Source organism: Marmota flaviventris, chromosome 4 (assembly GCF_047511675.1).
Source record: "Marmota flaviventris isolate mMarFla1 chromosome 4, mMarFla1.hap1, whole genome shotgun sequence".
Classification (NCBI taxonomy): Eukaryota; Metazoa; Chordata; class Mammalia; order Rodentia; family Sciuridae; genus Marmota; species Marmota flaviventris.
In genome coordinates, this window is record NC_092501.1 from 87,395,885 (window position 1) to 87,413,757 (window position 17,873).

Sequence of the window (17,873 nt, forward strand, 5' to 3'; positions counted from 1 at the left end):
GTATGGGAGGCCCCTAAAGTTTGCTAGTGGCAGTTACTGGCATGGAGAATGCTGGAGATAGAGCCACATGTGTGTAATCCTTTCTGTAATTTCCTTTCTTTCTTTTTGGTACCAGGGACTGAACTTAACCACAGAACCACATCCCCAGCCCTCTTTTGTATTTTATTTAGAGACAGGGTCTCACTGAGTTGCTTAGTGACTTGCCATTGCTGCTGGCATCTAGGTTGCTTCCAAGTTTTGAATAAAGCTGTTATACATATATTTCTGTAGGTTTTTATGTGGACATGTTTTCAACTCCTTTGGGTAAATACCAAGGAACATGATTGCTGGGTCATCTAGTAGAAGTGTTTAATTTATAAGAAAACACCAAACTGTCTTTCAAAGAGGCTGTACCATTTTGCATTTCCAACAATGAACAAGAGTTCCTGTTGCTACAGGTCCTCACCAGCAGTTGGTGTTATCAGTGTTTTGGATTTTGGCTGTTCTAATGGAGGTACATTGATAGAGGTTTGTTTTTTGTTTTGTTTTGTTTTTGTACCAGGGATTGAACTCAGGGGCACTCAATCACTGAGCCACATCTCCAGCCCTATTTTGTATTTTATTTAGAGACAGGATCTCACTTGCTTTTAGCAGAGGTTGGCTTTGAACTCACAGTCCTCTTGTCTTAGCCTCTCAAGCTGCTGGGATTACAGGCATGCACCATGGCACCTGGGGTCCTTTTTGTAATTTTCAAAGGCACTTTTTAGCCTTGTCCCCAAATGTAGAATTATATCTATTTCAGGTCCATTGTTTCAAAAACTCACCTATCCATCTCTCTGTGTGTCTCTCTACCTCTCTCACACCATCATGCCAGTTCTCTCTCCCTGACTGGGTATAATCCTTTCTCTCCAGTTATGAAAAGTTTTGTGAGACGATTAGGTTGGAAGGACAGGAGGCTAAGGTGGCCTGGCTTGTGTTTGCCCCTGGTAGACATGCCATTGCAGAAGGCTCTGAAAGCTCTTCAGATGCCCAGAGTCACTAATTCAGTGATATGTGTCCTGAGATTCCAGCGGGCAAGTCACAGCTAGATCTTAAACAAAATGATGGAAAACCGAAGCTGTTGTATAGATTCTGGGCCTTTGGAAATGTGAATAAAAAATAAAACTCCCAGGGAGGTTGTGATGGGAGAATCACCTGAGCCCAGGGGTTCAAGATCAGCCTGGGCAATATAGCAAGGCCTCGCCCTAAGTGGGGGAAAAAAATTCTTTAGAAAGTGAAGAAGTAGGTAGCAGGTTTCTAAAAATCCTTCAAGTCAGGGCCAAAGTTGTGTCTGGATGAGATAGGCCTCTGTGCTGTTTTCAGTAAGAGGATCTTGCTAATAGAGATGATGGTAGCATCTTGCAGGCAGTATGTCATTTGTATAGATGTGCACACCAGCCAGTCTTCCCACATACTCAGCCGACTTAATTTCAAGAGCCAGCATTGGCCTGTAGCCCAAATAGGAGAAAATCTGTTCTTCCAGAGTCACGTTGAAACTGTTCGTGCTTTGGCTCTGATGACTCTGTGGCTTGTTTTTTTGACTCTCTCAGTGCTTGGTTATGGCACAAGTTAGTCCTTTCTAAACTCAGTCTCATCACAACATGGAACTTAGGTGGCAAAACAGTCCACCTGTAGAGGTGAACATGCTATATCCTCTTCTCCTTTTCCAAGACATGGATGGTGGGTGCTGGATACCAGGCGCACCAGGGGCACAAGGGACAGATAATGGCTGCCTTTGAGAACTGTGCGCATGTCTCAGGCACAGTTTTCTTCCTTCACTCACCAATGACAGATTTCCCTGCCTTCTCATAGACCACTCCCCTATCACCTTTCTTGCTATGATTTTTCTCCCTGCAGCCTGATGGGTAGAAATGAAATCTTTTCCTTTATGTAGACCTTTTTCCTCTGAAGAGTGTGAATCAAAACCTTCATTAATTTCCTTGTTAAATTTATTTTCTTTTAGTTGTAGATAGACACAATACTTTTATCTTATTTTTTTTTATTTTTATGTGGTGCTGAGGATCAAACCTAGTGTTTGACACATGCTAGGCAAGCATTATACCACTGAACTACACCTCCAGATGGTTAATTTCCTTCTTAATTCTGACCCTTACCACTGTGTATGAGCCCTGGCAGACAAGTGGTCAGGTGGCCTTTGTCTTACCTGATCTTTTTTTCTACCCATGTCAGGGACAACATTGTAAGTCCAGAACAAAGTTTACAGATGAATTCTCTCAGCTGGGCAAGCCCTTCTGACTCCCAGCCTGAACCTACCTGGGAAGGGAGAGAAAGATCCCTTCAGCCTGGGGTCATGCAGCCCTGGCCAGCCTGAGTATGAGCCAGCAAAGGGGCCAGGAGGCTGGCTCTTAGTCTCAGCATCTCTCTGCTACAGACCCCACACACTATCCAGGTCAAGTGGTTTTCTATTTGCTCTCTACATGCAATCCTTTCCTCTCCCTCAGACATGTATGGAGTCACCTTCTGAAAGCCACCCAGCCCCCACCCTCCATCTGATAGCTTCTTTTGCAATTGCTGCCTCCCTAGCTTAGTATTAGGTTTTCTCTTGTGTTGGGAAAACATGGAGCTCTTCCTACTTTGGAGATGGCTCCTAGAATTTTCCTTAGAACTCCATCCTCTGTGGAACCACAGTTCCTCCACCTAGAATGCATTGCTTCTGTGCTGTCTGCAGAAGGCTTCCTGGCTTTCCATAAGCACTCGGAATACCAGGCTGGTCTCTCTCCCTGGAATGATGATCCTGGCCTGCACTGATCTAAATTTCCTTCTTTGTTTTCTTGGAAAATAGAGGTTGTTTCCAGTGAAAATGAGGCACATGATCATCCCCCCTGTGGATTTTGCGTACTATTTTTTGGTGAATTCTACAAGCCAGATTGTAAAGTACCTGATGGATGTCCTCCTAATAAAAACAGGGATTTCTTGGTGGGGACCAGTTCTGGAAGGAGACAGAATCCTGCCTGGCGAAGCCCCTGTACAATCCCAGGTGGACCTGGTTCTCACTGGTGCTGTTAAAGCAGAGGGGTCCTTCCAGGTTGGAGCCTAGGGCAGGAGCCAGTTTCCTAAGCCCTGAATGACAGGCTGGCTGTGTGCACAAGTTCAAGCTTACACTTATGTACCCACACATTCTTACTGGTCTCTGTGCCCAGTTATGTTTTTATACAAAACACTGGAGCTGAGTGGAACATATACTATTAAAGGTTGATTCTTATCCTTTCCTGAAACATTTTTTTGCAGGGGTAGGGACCGGGGATTGAACTCAGGGGCACTTAACCACTGAGCCACATCCCCAGCTCTCTTTTGTATTTTATTTAGAGACAGGGTCTTATTGAGTCTCTTAGCGCCTCTCCATTGCTGAGGCTGACTTTGAACTCTGGATTCTCCTGCCTCAGCCTCCTGAGCCTCTGGGATTACAGGTATGTGCCTTTGCGCCTGGCTCCTGAAACATTTTTGAAAAGTGCTTTTGTAGGTCATGTTCTGTTGGTTTTTATTATTTTTAAAAAATTTTTGGAGTATATTTTTCTCAAAAAGAGATTGGATGTAATAATAGCATCCATACCTAAGAGTTTAGCATATCTTTAAGAACAAAAGCATTTAAAGATACAGTAGTAATAATTTTGTAGTAACATATTAATTCAACCAAATGTTTATTTTAGAGACAAGACCATGTAAAAAGGCACTCCTTACTGCTGACTACACAGCCAAATTATAATAAATAAATTAAAGTAGTTGTTTTATTATTAGGGTCGTTACAGGAAAACTAGAATAACCTAATATACTGGAATAAAAAAAAAAAAAAAAAAACATTTATTTAGGGTTTCAAAATTCACTGCTCACACCAGCCATCAGTATTGGGTAATTATCTTACTTTCTGGTGAAATATTATTTCTTAGCATTTTGTTTAATCTCTGTGTTAATAATCATGTAAACTTAACTTTTTCAGAAAACTTTCTGATCTAGCAGTAAATTGAGTTTATTTGGGCAAAAACTTAGGGGAGACCAAACCATTAAAAATTTAATGTAAGATAAATAGAGTTATTATCCAGATTATACACAGCAGAGAAAGAAGTAGGATCAATTATCAATTATTTGTTGTGTAACATTCTGTGTGTCTTAAAAACAATGCTAATTTATTATTTCTTATGACCCTGTGGTCGGTTGGACTCGGCTGGGCAGTTCTGCTCCGTGTGGTGTCTGCTAGGATTTGTATAGCTTATCCCCCTGAGGGCTCAGCTGGGGCTGGACACACAGGATTCTTCACTCATGGGTCAGAACCACAGCAGGGCTGGCTAGAACAGCTGGACCTTGCCAAGTCTTTCCAGTCACTGGTATTTAATGGGTAAAAGTGGAAGCAGCCAGGCTTCTTGAGGGCTGGGCTTAGAACTGACAGTGTCACTTCCTGTCATTCGACTGGTCAGGGCAAATCACAGAGCTGCAACCTGCATATATGGATATGGGAGGAATTGCTGGTGCTTCTTTCTAAATATTAACACAAAATAGAAACTGTGGGTATGTCAAAACTAGTAGGGAATTGGGGCATATTAAGTTTCCATGGAATGTGCCCCATCACTCTATTCTCCTCTATCAATGGTGGAAAATGTTAAATCTTATTTTAACAAGTATCTCTTGATTGTGGAGTTCTGGAGTTAAAGGAACTTTGCAATTAACATGTGAAATTTTATCTTATCCTCTCATTGGACTCAACTGTGACCTGGAAAATTTTTGTGATCTGCCTGTAATTATGTAGCTAACTACATAGTATAGGCAGTTTTTATTATAATGGAATTTGACATATGTGGAAGTATTCTTGTCTAACAAAAAGAAATCATTGCTATTTCAGCATAAGAAAGGTAAAGTCAAATTTTTATTTTCCTCATGTTCTAAATTGGCTCCTTCTTCATAGACACAGTGATATGTATTTTGTTAAGATACTGAGTGACGTTTTTCCATGTTATTTACACGGCTGGAAGTTTTGGGTTTTATTCAGTGCTGCGTGCTCCGTATCCAGAACAATAGTGGAGACTCAGCAAAAATTTGCCAAGTAAAATAATTGCAGTTATAAGAAGTATTTCTATAACTGTGTTAAATAGATCCTAAGAAATATATTAATTACAGCTAACTTTTGCCATTACTGGGTAGTCAGGCTCTAACTCCCACCTCACAATCGTATTTGAGAGGCTAATATATTACACCTAACTCTGACAGATATCTTATTAAGGAAATTGATTTTTAAAATAGAATTCTTTTAAATTAGCCTGAAGATAAATTTTCAAAAGCGAAATTATTTAATTTAGGATACCAAAAAATTTAAAAATTTTTTATAGTTAACAAATATTTACCCGAAAAAGGTTTTAGGGTTTACACTGCCACCAAAAGTATATAGCTGTAAAGCATTTCACCAGCCCATTTATTTTATAATCACCAATTTTGGTCCTAACAATAGTTGTAAAATGCTATTTTATTTTATTGGTGTTTCTTTGATCTGATATTGGCAACGGAGACAATTTTTCATGTTGGTTTAGTTTTAGGCCATATTTCTTCATTCCCTGCCTGTAAGTTATTTTTAAAAATATATTTTTTTTTCCCCTCAGAAGTGTTAAGCATTTATCCTCTTCTGTGCACTGCCTGAAGAATACATTAAGATGAAAGGGCTGTGGCTTCCCCAGCAGGCACTAAGAGGCCACTGTCAGAGGCTGAAATTTCTGTTTGTTGCACTGGTGTACATTTTCCTTTCATGTACATTCATTGAAAATTCAAAGATTACTTCCATTTTTCCTTCACTTTGTTTTTTCAGGCACAGCTTGAACACACACATACACACACATATATATATACACACACACACACACACACATACACACACAGCTTGTGAGAGCCCATGTTGAACTCTCTCAGTTCTCTTCAGGAAGTACATAGAATGCAAAGAAGGGTGGGCGCCCCGTGATTCACACACTCTGCCTGAGGCTGTGTTTCTGATTAAGGCCTGACAACTGGCAGCAGGATGCTTGGAAACAAAGTGGAACACAGTGTTTCCAAAAGGGCTCCTGGAAGCACTTTGCTCAGGGAATGAAGCACAGCGGCCAGCTCTGGAAGGGCAGCTTGGGGCCTGAGCAGGAGGCCTTTGCCAAACAAACCTCACTTTGCTTCACCCTGCCCCAGCTGGGGAGCAGTACCTTTTAGAAACACTGGGCTTCTTCTTTCTTTTCCTCCTCAGTTCTCATCAAGAAATTGAGTCCTTTGGGTCTCATAACAGCAGGGCCTGGGGGCTGAACTCCTTTAGTCCACACCTCCCAGCTGAAATCACAAGCTACTTAAGAGAGGCAAGATAGGCAGACACAGACAACGAGAGCCCCTGGGAGACCCAGCAAGTCCAGAGTGCTCATTTCCAGTTTTTTAGCCAAACCTCATAGTTGGAATGTTAAAACATTGGGATATGACTTTGCTAATGTTTGAAAAATGCTTCTTCACCAGGAGGGGGTGAGGGAGGATCTCCATAGGAAATTCCTTCCTTCATACATAATAATTTGTCACTGAATTTAAATTACTCTCAGTCACGTAGTGATGCCGGTAAAAAATGTTTCTCTGCATAGAAACTGTGGTCCCAGCTCTTGCCTTCTTTGAGCGGAGTGAGATTGTAGAAGCAGATCTGGGTACCCCAGCCATTCCTGCAGGACTTGTGTGTGTTAGGGAAGCACACAGAGGAGAAAGGGTGATGTCAGGAGAACAGAGGTGGCCCGTGTGTTCTTCATGACAGGATCTTCCCCACTGGTTGTCAGCTTCCTGTCATGTGGGCGGCAAGGCTGGCAGGGCAGGGCTTCACTATTGAAGCTTCCCATAATTGAATAGCCCATTGAATAGCTTCAATAGTCTTGGCTGTCAGCTTGACAATCTATAGGTAGGCTGGGGTAGTTTTATATTCTATAATGCAAAGCATATTAAATGGCAATTTGGAGTCACAGATCCGCATTTAATGTCTTGAATATTTAAATTACTTCCATTCACATGTTTGTTTTTTCCTAAAGAAAACTACTTGAATAGCTGTGCCAAAAAAATAAATAAATAAACAACCAGCAAATGATTTCACTTCTAAAATAATAATAAGAAGAAAAAGAAGATCATTTGCTCTTAAAAAAATGGGATGAGGTGAGATTTTCTCCTTTCTAAAATTGTTTCTAGACTACTAAAACAATTGTGTTTAAAAATATCCTCTGGATTATACAAGAAGGGAGTCAGAGACCACTGATAAGACACAGTGTGTGTGTGTGTGTGTGTGTGTGTGTGTGTGTGTTTTCTGCTTCTTTCTGCTTCACTGGAGGCTGGGCTTTCCTGATTTTCAGTTTCTCTGTTTTCTGCAGGTAAATCTTCAGTTTCTCTATTAGCTGCTTCAGTCTGTTTTCCGTTTTCTCCCCTTTTCGCTTTGGTTTGCACTTTTTCATACAAACATTTATCCTTTCCTGCTACCTTTTGGGGTTTCATTTCCACTTTTGCAGGGACAGGTTTAGCTGACACCTCACCTGTCTCTTCTTGGGCTTTGAGAGAGAAAAGGCACTTGTCATTGAGGCAGAGGAGTTCATAGACCATCCACCCACCACCCTACCTCCCAGAGAGAAGCAGAGCTCACCTCCTCCTTCACATCTCCTTTGGCCCAGGTGACCTTCCTCTTGGGCATCCTAGCAGTGGGGGGAACTTACCCTCTTACAGTCACCCCAGCTCTTATTTTTTATCTTGAGTTAGGGTCTTACTAAATTGCTAAGGCTGGACTCGAACTTGCCATCTTCCTGCCTCAGCTTGCCAGGTTGCTGGAATTAGAGTGTCTTTGGGCCAGCTCTTCATTTTATGCCAGAGGCACCTAAGATCCTTCTGTGAACTACAACAGCTAACCCTGAAATAGTGTTTAAATGTGCCTTTATCCCCTTTAATCCCTACAGCAACTCGGTTAACCTCATTTCACAGATGAGGAATAGAAGCTCAAAGTAAGTAAAGAGTTTGCTAAAGACTGAACAGCTGCTAGACAGCAGAGGGGATACATGAAATCGGGTGTCTGGTGTCTATCTAGGCTCAGCACTATTCTGCTATTTTCCGAATGGCTTCGTACAATTCTAGATCAGGACTCTCAACAGTGATCTCCAAACATTGTTGAGAAAGGAAGGTGAAAGGCCAGGCTCCTCAGCTGGACTTCAGGCTCACCTCTCTGTTATGCCGCCTCCTCAGGAGAGCCCTGCCACTCCCTGCTGCTCCCTGCTGTGCCTCTGCCCATACTCTCTGTCAACCTAAGACTTGTGTTCCTGACGGATTTGAAATGTATTCTGGATTTCCTTCAGCTCTTAAAACATAGATGTTATAGAGGGAGGGAGCGTAGCTCATAGTAGATTGCTCCACTAGCATATGCAAGGCCCAGAATTCAATCACTGTCACCACAAAAAACAGAACACAATAGCTTTATAGATATGTGTAGTAGCATCTTCTGAGAGGTAATGTATAGAAACTACATATTTGGGGCTGGGATTGTGGCTCAGCGGTAGAGCGCTCGCCTAGCATGGGCGGGACCCGGGTTCGATCCTCAGCACCACATAAAAATAAAGGCATTGTGTTGTGTCCATCTACATTTTAAATGTTTTTTTAAAAAAGAAACTACATATTTGCTCCATGAAGGGTTATGCACAGATAACAAAAGCAAGCCTCGACTGACTTAGACTATTGAAGTTTTTATTTATAAACAAGCTGGCTCATGAATGTGGTTGTTTTACAACTTGAAACACCCCTATGAGCACAAGTCTTCACTTGTGGTCTCCTTCTGTTTTATCTTGGTTAAGTTCCTAGATTTGAAGCACAGATCTTAAAGTAGTGGGAGAGTTTTGAATTGTATGTAAGTGTCGTGGCCTTTCATGAAGTTGTCACCTCCTTGACTGTTATCAGGTGCTTAAGTAATGAGCATGGGCTGGCAGTTCCCTCTGAAGGAGACAGGTCAGTGGTCATGTTTCACAGGAAGCTGAACGGTCAGTGCTGATTGAAAGGTTTGCGGTTAGTGTTGACTCTGACTGGCATGTTTTTCAATGGGCACCAAACGCTCCAGGGCTATCCTGCTAAGATGTGGTCTTAAGCATGCTTTCTTCTAAGCCCTTGAGAGTCTTGCAGACATGATCTCATCAAATAGCACAGCTGTGAAGTAGGGAAGGTGAAGTGTCATCACCTGTCTCTGGGTGAAGAAGGAGTACTTCAGGCCAGAACTCTGGTGCTTTCTCCCCGTGGCTCTTCCAGATGGTATACAATGTGCCCTTCCTGTCAGCCCAAGTGCTGCCTTACAGAATAGCCCTCTTCTTATTACCACTTCCCAATCTGCCTCTTAAGCTGTCACTTCTGTTTCTTCCCTCTGATGCCACCTGTATGTTGGTGGCACCTCCTCAGGCCTCCCATCTCACTCTTCCCTGATCCCCTCTCTTGCTCTGCCACCTTGCAGGACCCCACACCCACATTACTGACTCTGTAGCCAAGTCCATTCAATGTTTTTGTCCTACCACTCAGCTAGGATACTACCAGGAAGAGAAAACTTGGTTTAATGTTAGATGATCATTGGATATTAAACACTTAATTTGTTCTGGGTACTGTGTGAGGTAGGCGGATATAACCATGAGTAATATGGTATTTAAGAGCCTGGCAGTTTCTCCTGGTCCTAATGGAGCAGTCAGACAGCTGAGCGGGATAAAAGTCAGAAGTACCACAGGCCTATCCAGGGGCAGTGGGGACAGTGCTGTCTCTCCACAAAATGGTTCTGTACTCCCACGGTGACTGGCTGCCACCAAGTGGCCCTGTGCAGCCTCCACTGAGATCATTGTCCTGTGTCCTCTTTATTCCCTCCTGAATGACAGGGTCTTTTCAGTCTCCTCCTCCTTGCCCTCACATTGCTCAGCATTTCCATCTATAGAAGCCTCTTTTGTAGCCTCTGCCTGCTTCATCCTAGTGCAGAAGTGACCCTCCATGGGTTCTTTCCCTCTCCTTGCCCTCCTTGTCACCCTGCAGCCATGTTTCTTAGTCCCCTCCTGCCCCTTTCACCTCCCTGCCTCAGATTGCCTCGAGCTCTGGGCACCCTGCAGCTGTCCTCAGATCATACTGCACATGTCTCTGTTTGAAATCTCCCATGATTTTGCAAACGGGGAAAAACCCAGGGTAGTCTGACCTTGGTCTGTGGCTCTGTGTCCCCTGTCTCATGTCTCTGAGTGCTGCTGCCATTCAGCCCACTCCTCCTGCCTCCTCTGCTCTGACCAGTCCCTCTGCTAAGAATACCTATCCTCTACCTGGACTTTTCACCTGCCCAAAGACCATGAGTCTTTGAAAAGGCAGCTGTCCGACCCCCTCTCTTGGGTGGAAAGGAGCCCTCTCCTCTGACCCTCTTTCACCCCACCTGTACCTCTCCTGCAGTGAGCACCAGTTTCTGTCTTCTGTTTATCCCACAAACAACTTTAAGAAACCTGTCCTGTACCTACTAGGCTCCAGGGCTCCTACTTCTTTTTTCTTTCTAGTCATATCACTAAGGGTAAATCTTTACTGCTATAGCCAACAATGGTCATTGTAAACAGTAGGCATTTAATAAGCATTTCATTCTCATGGAAATATAAGGGAGAACAGTGGAGTAAAGGAAGGGAATGGGAGGGGAAGATGGAAAAGACAGGCATGAGATGGACCAAATTATGCTATGTGCATGTATGAATATATTGTAGTGAATTCCACTTTTATATATAACTATAATGCACCAATTAAAAAACAATAAATAAATAAATAGAAGGAAGACCAGTAGAGGAGAGGAAGGGATTCAGTAGGAGGGAGGAAGGGAAGGAAAGGAAAAGTACTAGGGATTGAAATGGAGCAAGTTATATGTATTTATGAAAATGTCAAAATGAATCCCATTAATATGTATAATTATAATGCTCTAATAAAAAACATTTTTTAAGATCAACATTTCATAGGGGGCTGGGGTTATAGCTCGGTGGTAGAGCACTAAAGAGAAGAACTTAAGTTTCTTTCAAATCCACATTTGTTCTTGATAATAGGTTACATCGTCTGGGGTGTGATATGAGCTTGACTTTTGGCATCTGTAGGACATGCACATTCTGAGTCATCTGTAGCACCTTGCAGGCTCTAGCAGTCACAGAGAGGCAAAGTATCATAGCACAGTCAGGCACAGAGTAAGGAGAGAAGTCACCTGTGGTTTTGTTTTATAATGATAATGACACACTCTTACATCTTCATGCTTCCCTCCCAGGAGATGGCAGGCAGAGCGCTCAAGCAGACCGGCAGCAGGAGTATTGAAGCCGCCCTAGAGTACATCAGTAAAATGGGTTACCTGGACCCCAGGAATGAGCAGATCGTACGCGTCATTAAGCAGACCTCCCCAGGTGAGCCCAAACCAGTAGCATGGTGTATGAAGAAGATTTGTGATTTGAAAACACAGAACAGTTAGCAGGAAAATGTCCAGCCTGCCCTTGGTCAATAGATAGTCTCTTAGCACATTGTCTTATGCATTTAACAGGTAAGCTGAGCCTGCTCTGCCCCAGCAGTAAGGACCTGGAGGGACCTACCACAAGTAGTAGATCATGGGACTTTCCTGGGTGCTCACCCCACCCCAATCTGAAATAACCTGTGGTGCTCCCAATCTGGAGAGTTTGCTTGTTTTGTTTTATGAAAGATTGAAAAATTAAAGTGAGTAAAAATGTTGTTTTTACTTGCTATTGGGCCTGGAGAAGTCTTTGAAAAGGGAGGCTTATCCAAAAAAAAAAAAACCTTTTCTCACATCATAGCCTTTGAAAGCAGCTGTCCAGTGGAGGGCACCTCTCCGGGCCAGAGCTGTGAGCAGTATGCTGGGCTTCCCCCTAGTGTCCCCTGGGAACAGCTGAAGGCATCTGCTCTGTTTCAGTGACTATCAAGGGATGTTCCTCTCTGAGGATGGAATAGATGAACCCTATTTTTGGTATTTGAAGTCCCTGGGGTATAATAAAGGATTCATGATAATTTCCAAAAGGAATTTTCCCTATCTGTGGAAGACCTGGTGTGAAGCTCACTTTATGGAATGAATGAGAAAATCTTACAGGTTTTGTAAGTTCTGTCTCTGTTGTTAAGGAGAACATACATTTCTGTTTTCTTCTTGAGAGAAGGAATTTCCTTAGCCTCCAGCTGGCCATCTATGTTATGATTCTTGTTCTGTGACCTTAAGCATGATACCAAAGGGAAACACACACACACAACCGCCCCATTATGATTTCCTTCCTAATTGCCTTTGGTGTGATGTGCTCACTGATGCATCTTTTTAGCCCTGGCAACACAGAGCCATCATCACTGGGCTCTGACTTCTACTCAGTGCCCAGGCTACTGAGGCCTTCACCCTGCCAGGTAGTCCAGGGAGGGTGAAGGGGACACAGCCTTTGGACTATAGCACCCTCTGCCAAATCAAGCAGTCATTGTACGAAACTGAAAGGAGCCTTTGTCCTTCCTTCCAAGCGTCTGTTTTAAATGAAGAGAGATTTTCAGAATGGAAAAATCAGGAATAAGGAAGCAACAGCAGAAATCCATCTGGGTATTTGTAGGGGGATTCTGTGTGGTTTTTATTGTTGTTGCATATATGTTGTTTTGTTTGGTTTTAATAAAAACAAAAATCCCAGAAAATCTTTAATTTGAAAAATAGATGAAAATAAAGTAGACATTTGGACAATGGCTATGATTCTACTGTTAGAGAAAAGGAGACTGGGAATCATGTGGCAGTAAACTTGCTGTCCCAAACAACCTGGGCATATCATGGAGAAAACAGAGCTGGCTGTTCAGTTGGTTCCCTAGCATGGCAGGATGGTGATCCTGGGTGCTATGTCCTCCAAGGTGTGAGGGAAACACCCCAGCAGGACTGGGAAACTGTCCTTCCTATGGCCAGTAACCCTCCTGAACTCCTGAAGTTCCCCACACCCTCATGCTATATTAAGGGGAGTCCTCAGTTGAAGACCTTGTGCAGCCACTCAGCCTCTAGGACATTGCCAGTGTAGGGATCAATCTGAAAGTGCCAGAACTGGCTGACCACACTCCTCATGCTACCTTCCCATTCTTTCCACTGCAGGAAAGGGCATTGTGTCCACCCCAGTAACAAGGAGGCCCAGCTTCGAAGGCACAGGCGAAGCGTTCTCATCCTACCACCAGCTGGGAGGTGCAGCCTACGAGGGCCCAGGCTTTGGCACAGATGGCCCCGCGGGACTGGAGGAGGTGCCACGGCAGTATATGGACTTCCTCTTCCCAGGAGTTGGTCCCCACAGCCTGCCTGGCCACCAGCACCCCCCCAAAGCCTATGGTGCCAGCATGGAGGCAGCGGGAGCACATTTCCCGGCCACCTGCCCCACCGGTCCGTCCCTGCCACTTCCAGGTGCACACTATGGCCGCACGCACCTCCTAGTACCCGGGGAGCCTCTGGGCTACGGTGTGCAGCGCAGCCCCTCCTTTCAGAACAAGACGCCGCCCGAGTCGGGGGGCTATGCCGGCCTGACTGCCAAGGGCCAGGGGGCCCCGCCAGGCGCGGGCATCGCCTTCCCCACGCCCACTGCTGGACTGTATGGCCCGCATGCGCACCATAAGCAGGCTGGCCCCGCAGCCCACCAGCTGCATGTGATGGGTTCCCGGGGCCAGGTGTTCACTGGCGACAGCCCACCACAAAGCTTGCTGGTCCCCTCAAGAAACAGCCTCAATGTGGATCTGTATGAGCTGGGCGGCCCCCCTGTGCAACAGTGGCCAGCAACCACACTGGCCCGCCGCGACTCGTTACAGAAGCCAGGCCTGGAGGCTCCACGCCAGCACGTGGCCTTCCGGCCTGACGGCCCAGGACCCAGCAGGACCAACTCCTTCAACAGTCAGCAGCCGCGGGCTGGTGCACCAGGCCAGGCCGAGCCTTCCCTGCCTGCCCCAAACACTGTCACAGCCGTGACTGCCGCGCACATCTTGCACCCAGTTAAGAGCGTGCGGGTACTGAGACCTGAACCACAGACAGCCGTGGGGCCCTCCCACCCTGCCTGGGTGCCCGCACCTGCCCCAGCCTCTGAAGGCCTGGACTCGAAGGATGAGCACGCCCTGGGCCTGGGAGCCACTGCTGTCTACCCACTGGATGTGGAGTACAGTGGCCCAGACCGCAGATGCCCACCTCCACCCTACCCCAAACACCTGCTGCTGCACAGCAAGTCCGAGCAATACGACCTGGACAGCCTATGTGCCGGTGTGGAGCAGAGCCTCCGTGCGGGCCCAACTGCAGAGCCTACGGAGAGGAGCGACAAGAGCCACAAGAGTGCCAAGGGGGACAAAGGTGGCAAGGATAAAAAGCAGATCCAGACTTCTCCAGTACCAGTCCGCAAAAATAGCAGAGATGAAGAGAAGAGGGAATCCCGCATCAAGAGCTACTCCCCCTATGCCTTTAAGTTCTTCATGGAACAACACGTGGAAAATGTCATAAAAACCTACCAGCAGAAGGTCAACCGGAGGTTGCAGCTTGAACAAGAAATGGCCAAAGTAATTTCTCATTTTATTCTCACTGTTTGCCCCTGGCTCCTCTCTACTGGTAATAGGAATCACAACAGAGAAGTACTATTCCTAATTTATATACCTTTATCATAAACCCTGTATCACAGGTCATAATCTGGTTATGGGACCAGCAGTTTAGAATACTCACAAATGTGAATACTTCCCTTTCTCTATTTCCTCTTCCCTCTGACTTCAGGAGACTGTGATAGCTGTCCATAATGTTGCTAAAAGGCAAATTAGCAAATTGATTTTTATGGTGTGTCTTTACACAAATTTCATCAAGGCTTATTTATTAATGTAACATTTTAGAAGAGTAGAAATAAAGTCTGAAGTTCTAAAAATTAAAATTAGGATTCATAAATAAAAATATATCTAGTAATAATCCAGTTGGCCATCCTTTAAGTTTTTAACTAATAAAGAATATTTTAAACATACTTTAATTGACACTCAAGTGCTAGAAAAGATGATTTTTAATAAAGTTATTCAAATTAAAGTGTAACACTAAATTTAAATCACACCAAATTCTAAAAATCAAATGTATTTGACTTGTTTTTGTTTTCCCATCTCTTCTGAGCTAAGTATTAGATTGTTCTTGGAGTTCCTGGAATGTTGTGGTCCCTTTTCCCACCAACTTTCATTAATAGAGGTTTTCCTTAGTTTTTAGAGCCTAAAGTCACCTAAAGAAAGAACTCTGTTCTGTCATACTCTGGATTCCAGGTTCGTATCTACATTTGAACATAAGGAACAAACTGATGATTATTTTGCTTGTAGTAGATTAGACCCATTCTTCTGTTTTTTCCTTTCTGTAGAACCCACTCAATTCCAGGGCCTCCCTTGCTCCCATCACTTGCTACTATAGAATCCCTCTAAGGTGACTTCTTCTCATTTTCCTTGTGTGCAGGCTGGACTCTGTGAGGCTGAGCAGGAACAGATGAGGAAGATCCTTTACCAGAAGGAGTCAAATTATAACAGACTAAAGAGGGCCAAGATGGACAAATCCATGTTTGTGAAAATCAAAACCCTGGGGATCGGTGCCTTTGGAGAAGTATGCCTTGCTTGTAAGGTGGACACTCATGCCCTGTATGCCATGAAGACCCTGAGGAAGAAAGACGTCCTGAACCGGAATCAGGTGGCCCATGTCAAGGCAGAGAGGGACATCCTGGCTGAGGCAGACAATGAGTGGGTGGTCAAACTCTACTACTCCTTCCAAGACAAAGACAGCCTGTACTTTGTGATGGACTACATCCCTGGAGGGGACATGATGAGCCTGCTGATCCGTATGGAGGTCTTCCCTGAGCACCTGGCCCGGTTCTACATTGCAGAGTTGACTTTGGCCATCGAGAGTGTCCACAAGATGGGCTTCATCCACCGAGACATTAAGCCTGACAACATTTTGATAGATCTGGATGGTCACATCAAACTGACAGATTTTGGCCTCTGCACTGGATTCAGGTGGACTCACAATTCCAAATACTACCAGAAAGGTATTATCTTAGGCGTGCTCTGTCCAGTTTCTACATCTTGATGTATCTTCCCATCCCAGTGGCTCCTAATCACTTTGAAATTATCCATTATTGTATAACAAATTATTATTATTGTATAACTCGGTGTGATAGCCTTCCCTCCCTAAAGGAAGGATCTGATATGTGTGAGATTTTTTTCTTAACCCATTAAGTCCCACATTTCAACTATAAATACTTCAAAAAAATTGACACAAGTACATTAAAGTAAATTGGAAATCATACTCTAGAGCATATATTGTTATTATATTAATATTATATCAATTAAGTTTCTATATATTTTATATATTATATACTATATTTAAGTTTATATAGGTGTTCCATATCTGGGCTGATGGGACAAAATTTGTTGTTAGTGGATTTAAGTTTTACTACATTGTAGATATGTTGTCATGGGGCTTTTGTGAAGAACCATCCCTCTGCCTATTTAAACAAGCCTTAAAAAGTGAAAGTTTTAGAGCTGGATACAGTGGTACGTGTCTGTAGTCCCAGCTACTCAGGAGGCTAGGCCAGGACGATTGCTTGAACCCAAGAGTTGGCCGCCTGTCTAGGTAATATAACAACATCCCATCTCAAAATAAAAGTCTCACAGCCTCCCAAGGCTAGCTCTTTCATAGCTAACCTGGATCTAATATATAGTTCAACTCCATTTCTAGGTTTGCTATTTGGAAAAGTCAAAAACAGTTGGTCACTCTCTTTCTAATGGCTGGGATGCTTGAAATAGCTGTTTTCATCCCATAACTCAGACTTTAAAAACTCAAAATGAACCTGACTCGTTCACTTTTTCTGGAATTTGTTACTTTTGTTCATACTTTTTAAATTCTCTTTAATTTTTCCATGCTTATCACAAAATGTCTTGCTAGACAGGTGTTAGCTTTTGGCGTGGGGGGGGGCGACTAGGGATTGAACTCAAGGGCACTCAAAACTGAGCCGCATCCCCAGCTCTATTTTGTATTTTATTTAGAGACAGGGTCTCACTGACTTGCTTAGCTCCTTGCTTTTACTGAGGCTAGCTTTGAACTGGCAATCCTCCGCCTCGGCCTTCTCAGTGGCTGGGATTATAGGTGTGTGCCACTGCGCCCAGCAGGTGTTAGCCTTTTGATATTAACCTGAAATTGATGCCCCAAAGTTCTTCCAGCCTGTATTCTTATTCACATTGTCTCATTGCCAGCTCAGCACAGTGTAGTTGGCTGTTAGTGCTCCAGCCATCATTTCTGCCTTGGCACTGATGTTACCTTACAACTTGTTTCTCAGAGCCCTGGAACAACAGTTGTCCCTGTGGAGCAGTTGGAGAGGATCCTTTGTCCTAACATGTCAGCAGCTGATTGGAATTACTTTTCGGCTAAGCTATGAATTTCGTTTCATTGTTCAGTAGTGAACATTCATTTTATTTTTTGTTCTTTTCTCTTACTACCCATGATTCCTGGGCAAAGGGAACCACATCAGACAGGATAGCATGGAGCCCAGTGACCTCTGGGATGATGTGTCTAACTGTCGATGTGGGGACAGACTGAAGACCCTGGAGCAGAGAGCACGGAAGCAGCACCAGAGGTGCCTGGCACACTCCCTGGTTGGAACCCCAAATTACATCGCACCAGAGGTGCTCTTGCGCAAAGGTATGCCATTGGGCTACTTCCTCCCACCCCACAGCCAGCTTCTGGCTGAAGGCCATCCTTACCTGCATCTCTATGGAGCCAGGTGACCTCTAAGAATTCTCTCCAGCTCTAGCTTTCCAAGACTAAACTATCCCTAATAAACAAGCCTCCTGCTTCTCATCTCTGTTCTGAA

General features: G+C 44.2%; 1 protein-coding gene and 1 pseudogene across 4 annotated transcripts in view; one reads left to right on the plus strand and one right to left on the minus strand.

The window, feature by feature from the left end:
• Lats2 (large tumor suppressor kinase 2) overlaps positions 1–17,873 on the plus strand; it is a 73,726-nt gene that overhangs the window by 48,441 nt on the left and 7,412 nt on the right. For 3 of the 4 annotated variants that reach the window (XM_071611340.1, XM_071611337.1, XM_071611338.1), the window contains exons 3-6: positions 11,288–11,420; positions 13,124–14,553; positions 15,467–16,049; positions 17,519–17,701. In XM_071611340.1, coding sequence (XP_071467441.1) covers positions 11,288–11,420; positions 13,124–14,553; positions 15,467–16,049; positions 17,519–17,701 — 2,329 coding nt within the window. Of the gene's footprint in view, positions 1–7,090; positions 7,174–11,287; positions 11,421–13,123; positions 14,554–15,466; positions 16,050–17,518; positions 17,702–17,873 lie in introns of those variants that run through there. The other variant, XM_071611339.1, reaches the window with a different exon arrangement.
• On the minus strand, positions 5,976–7,699 carry LOC139705469 (non-histone chromosomal protein HMG-14-like; annotated as a pseudogene).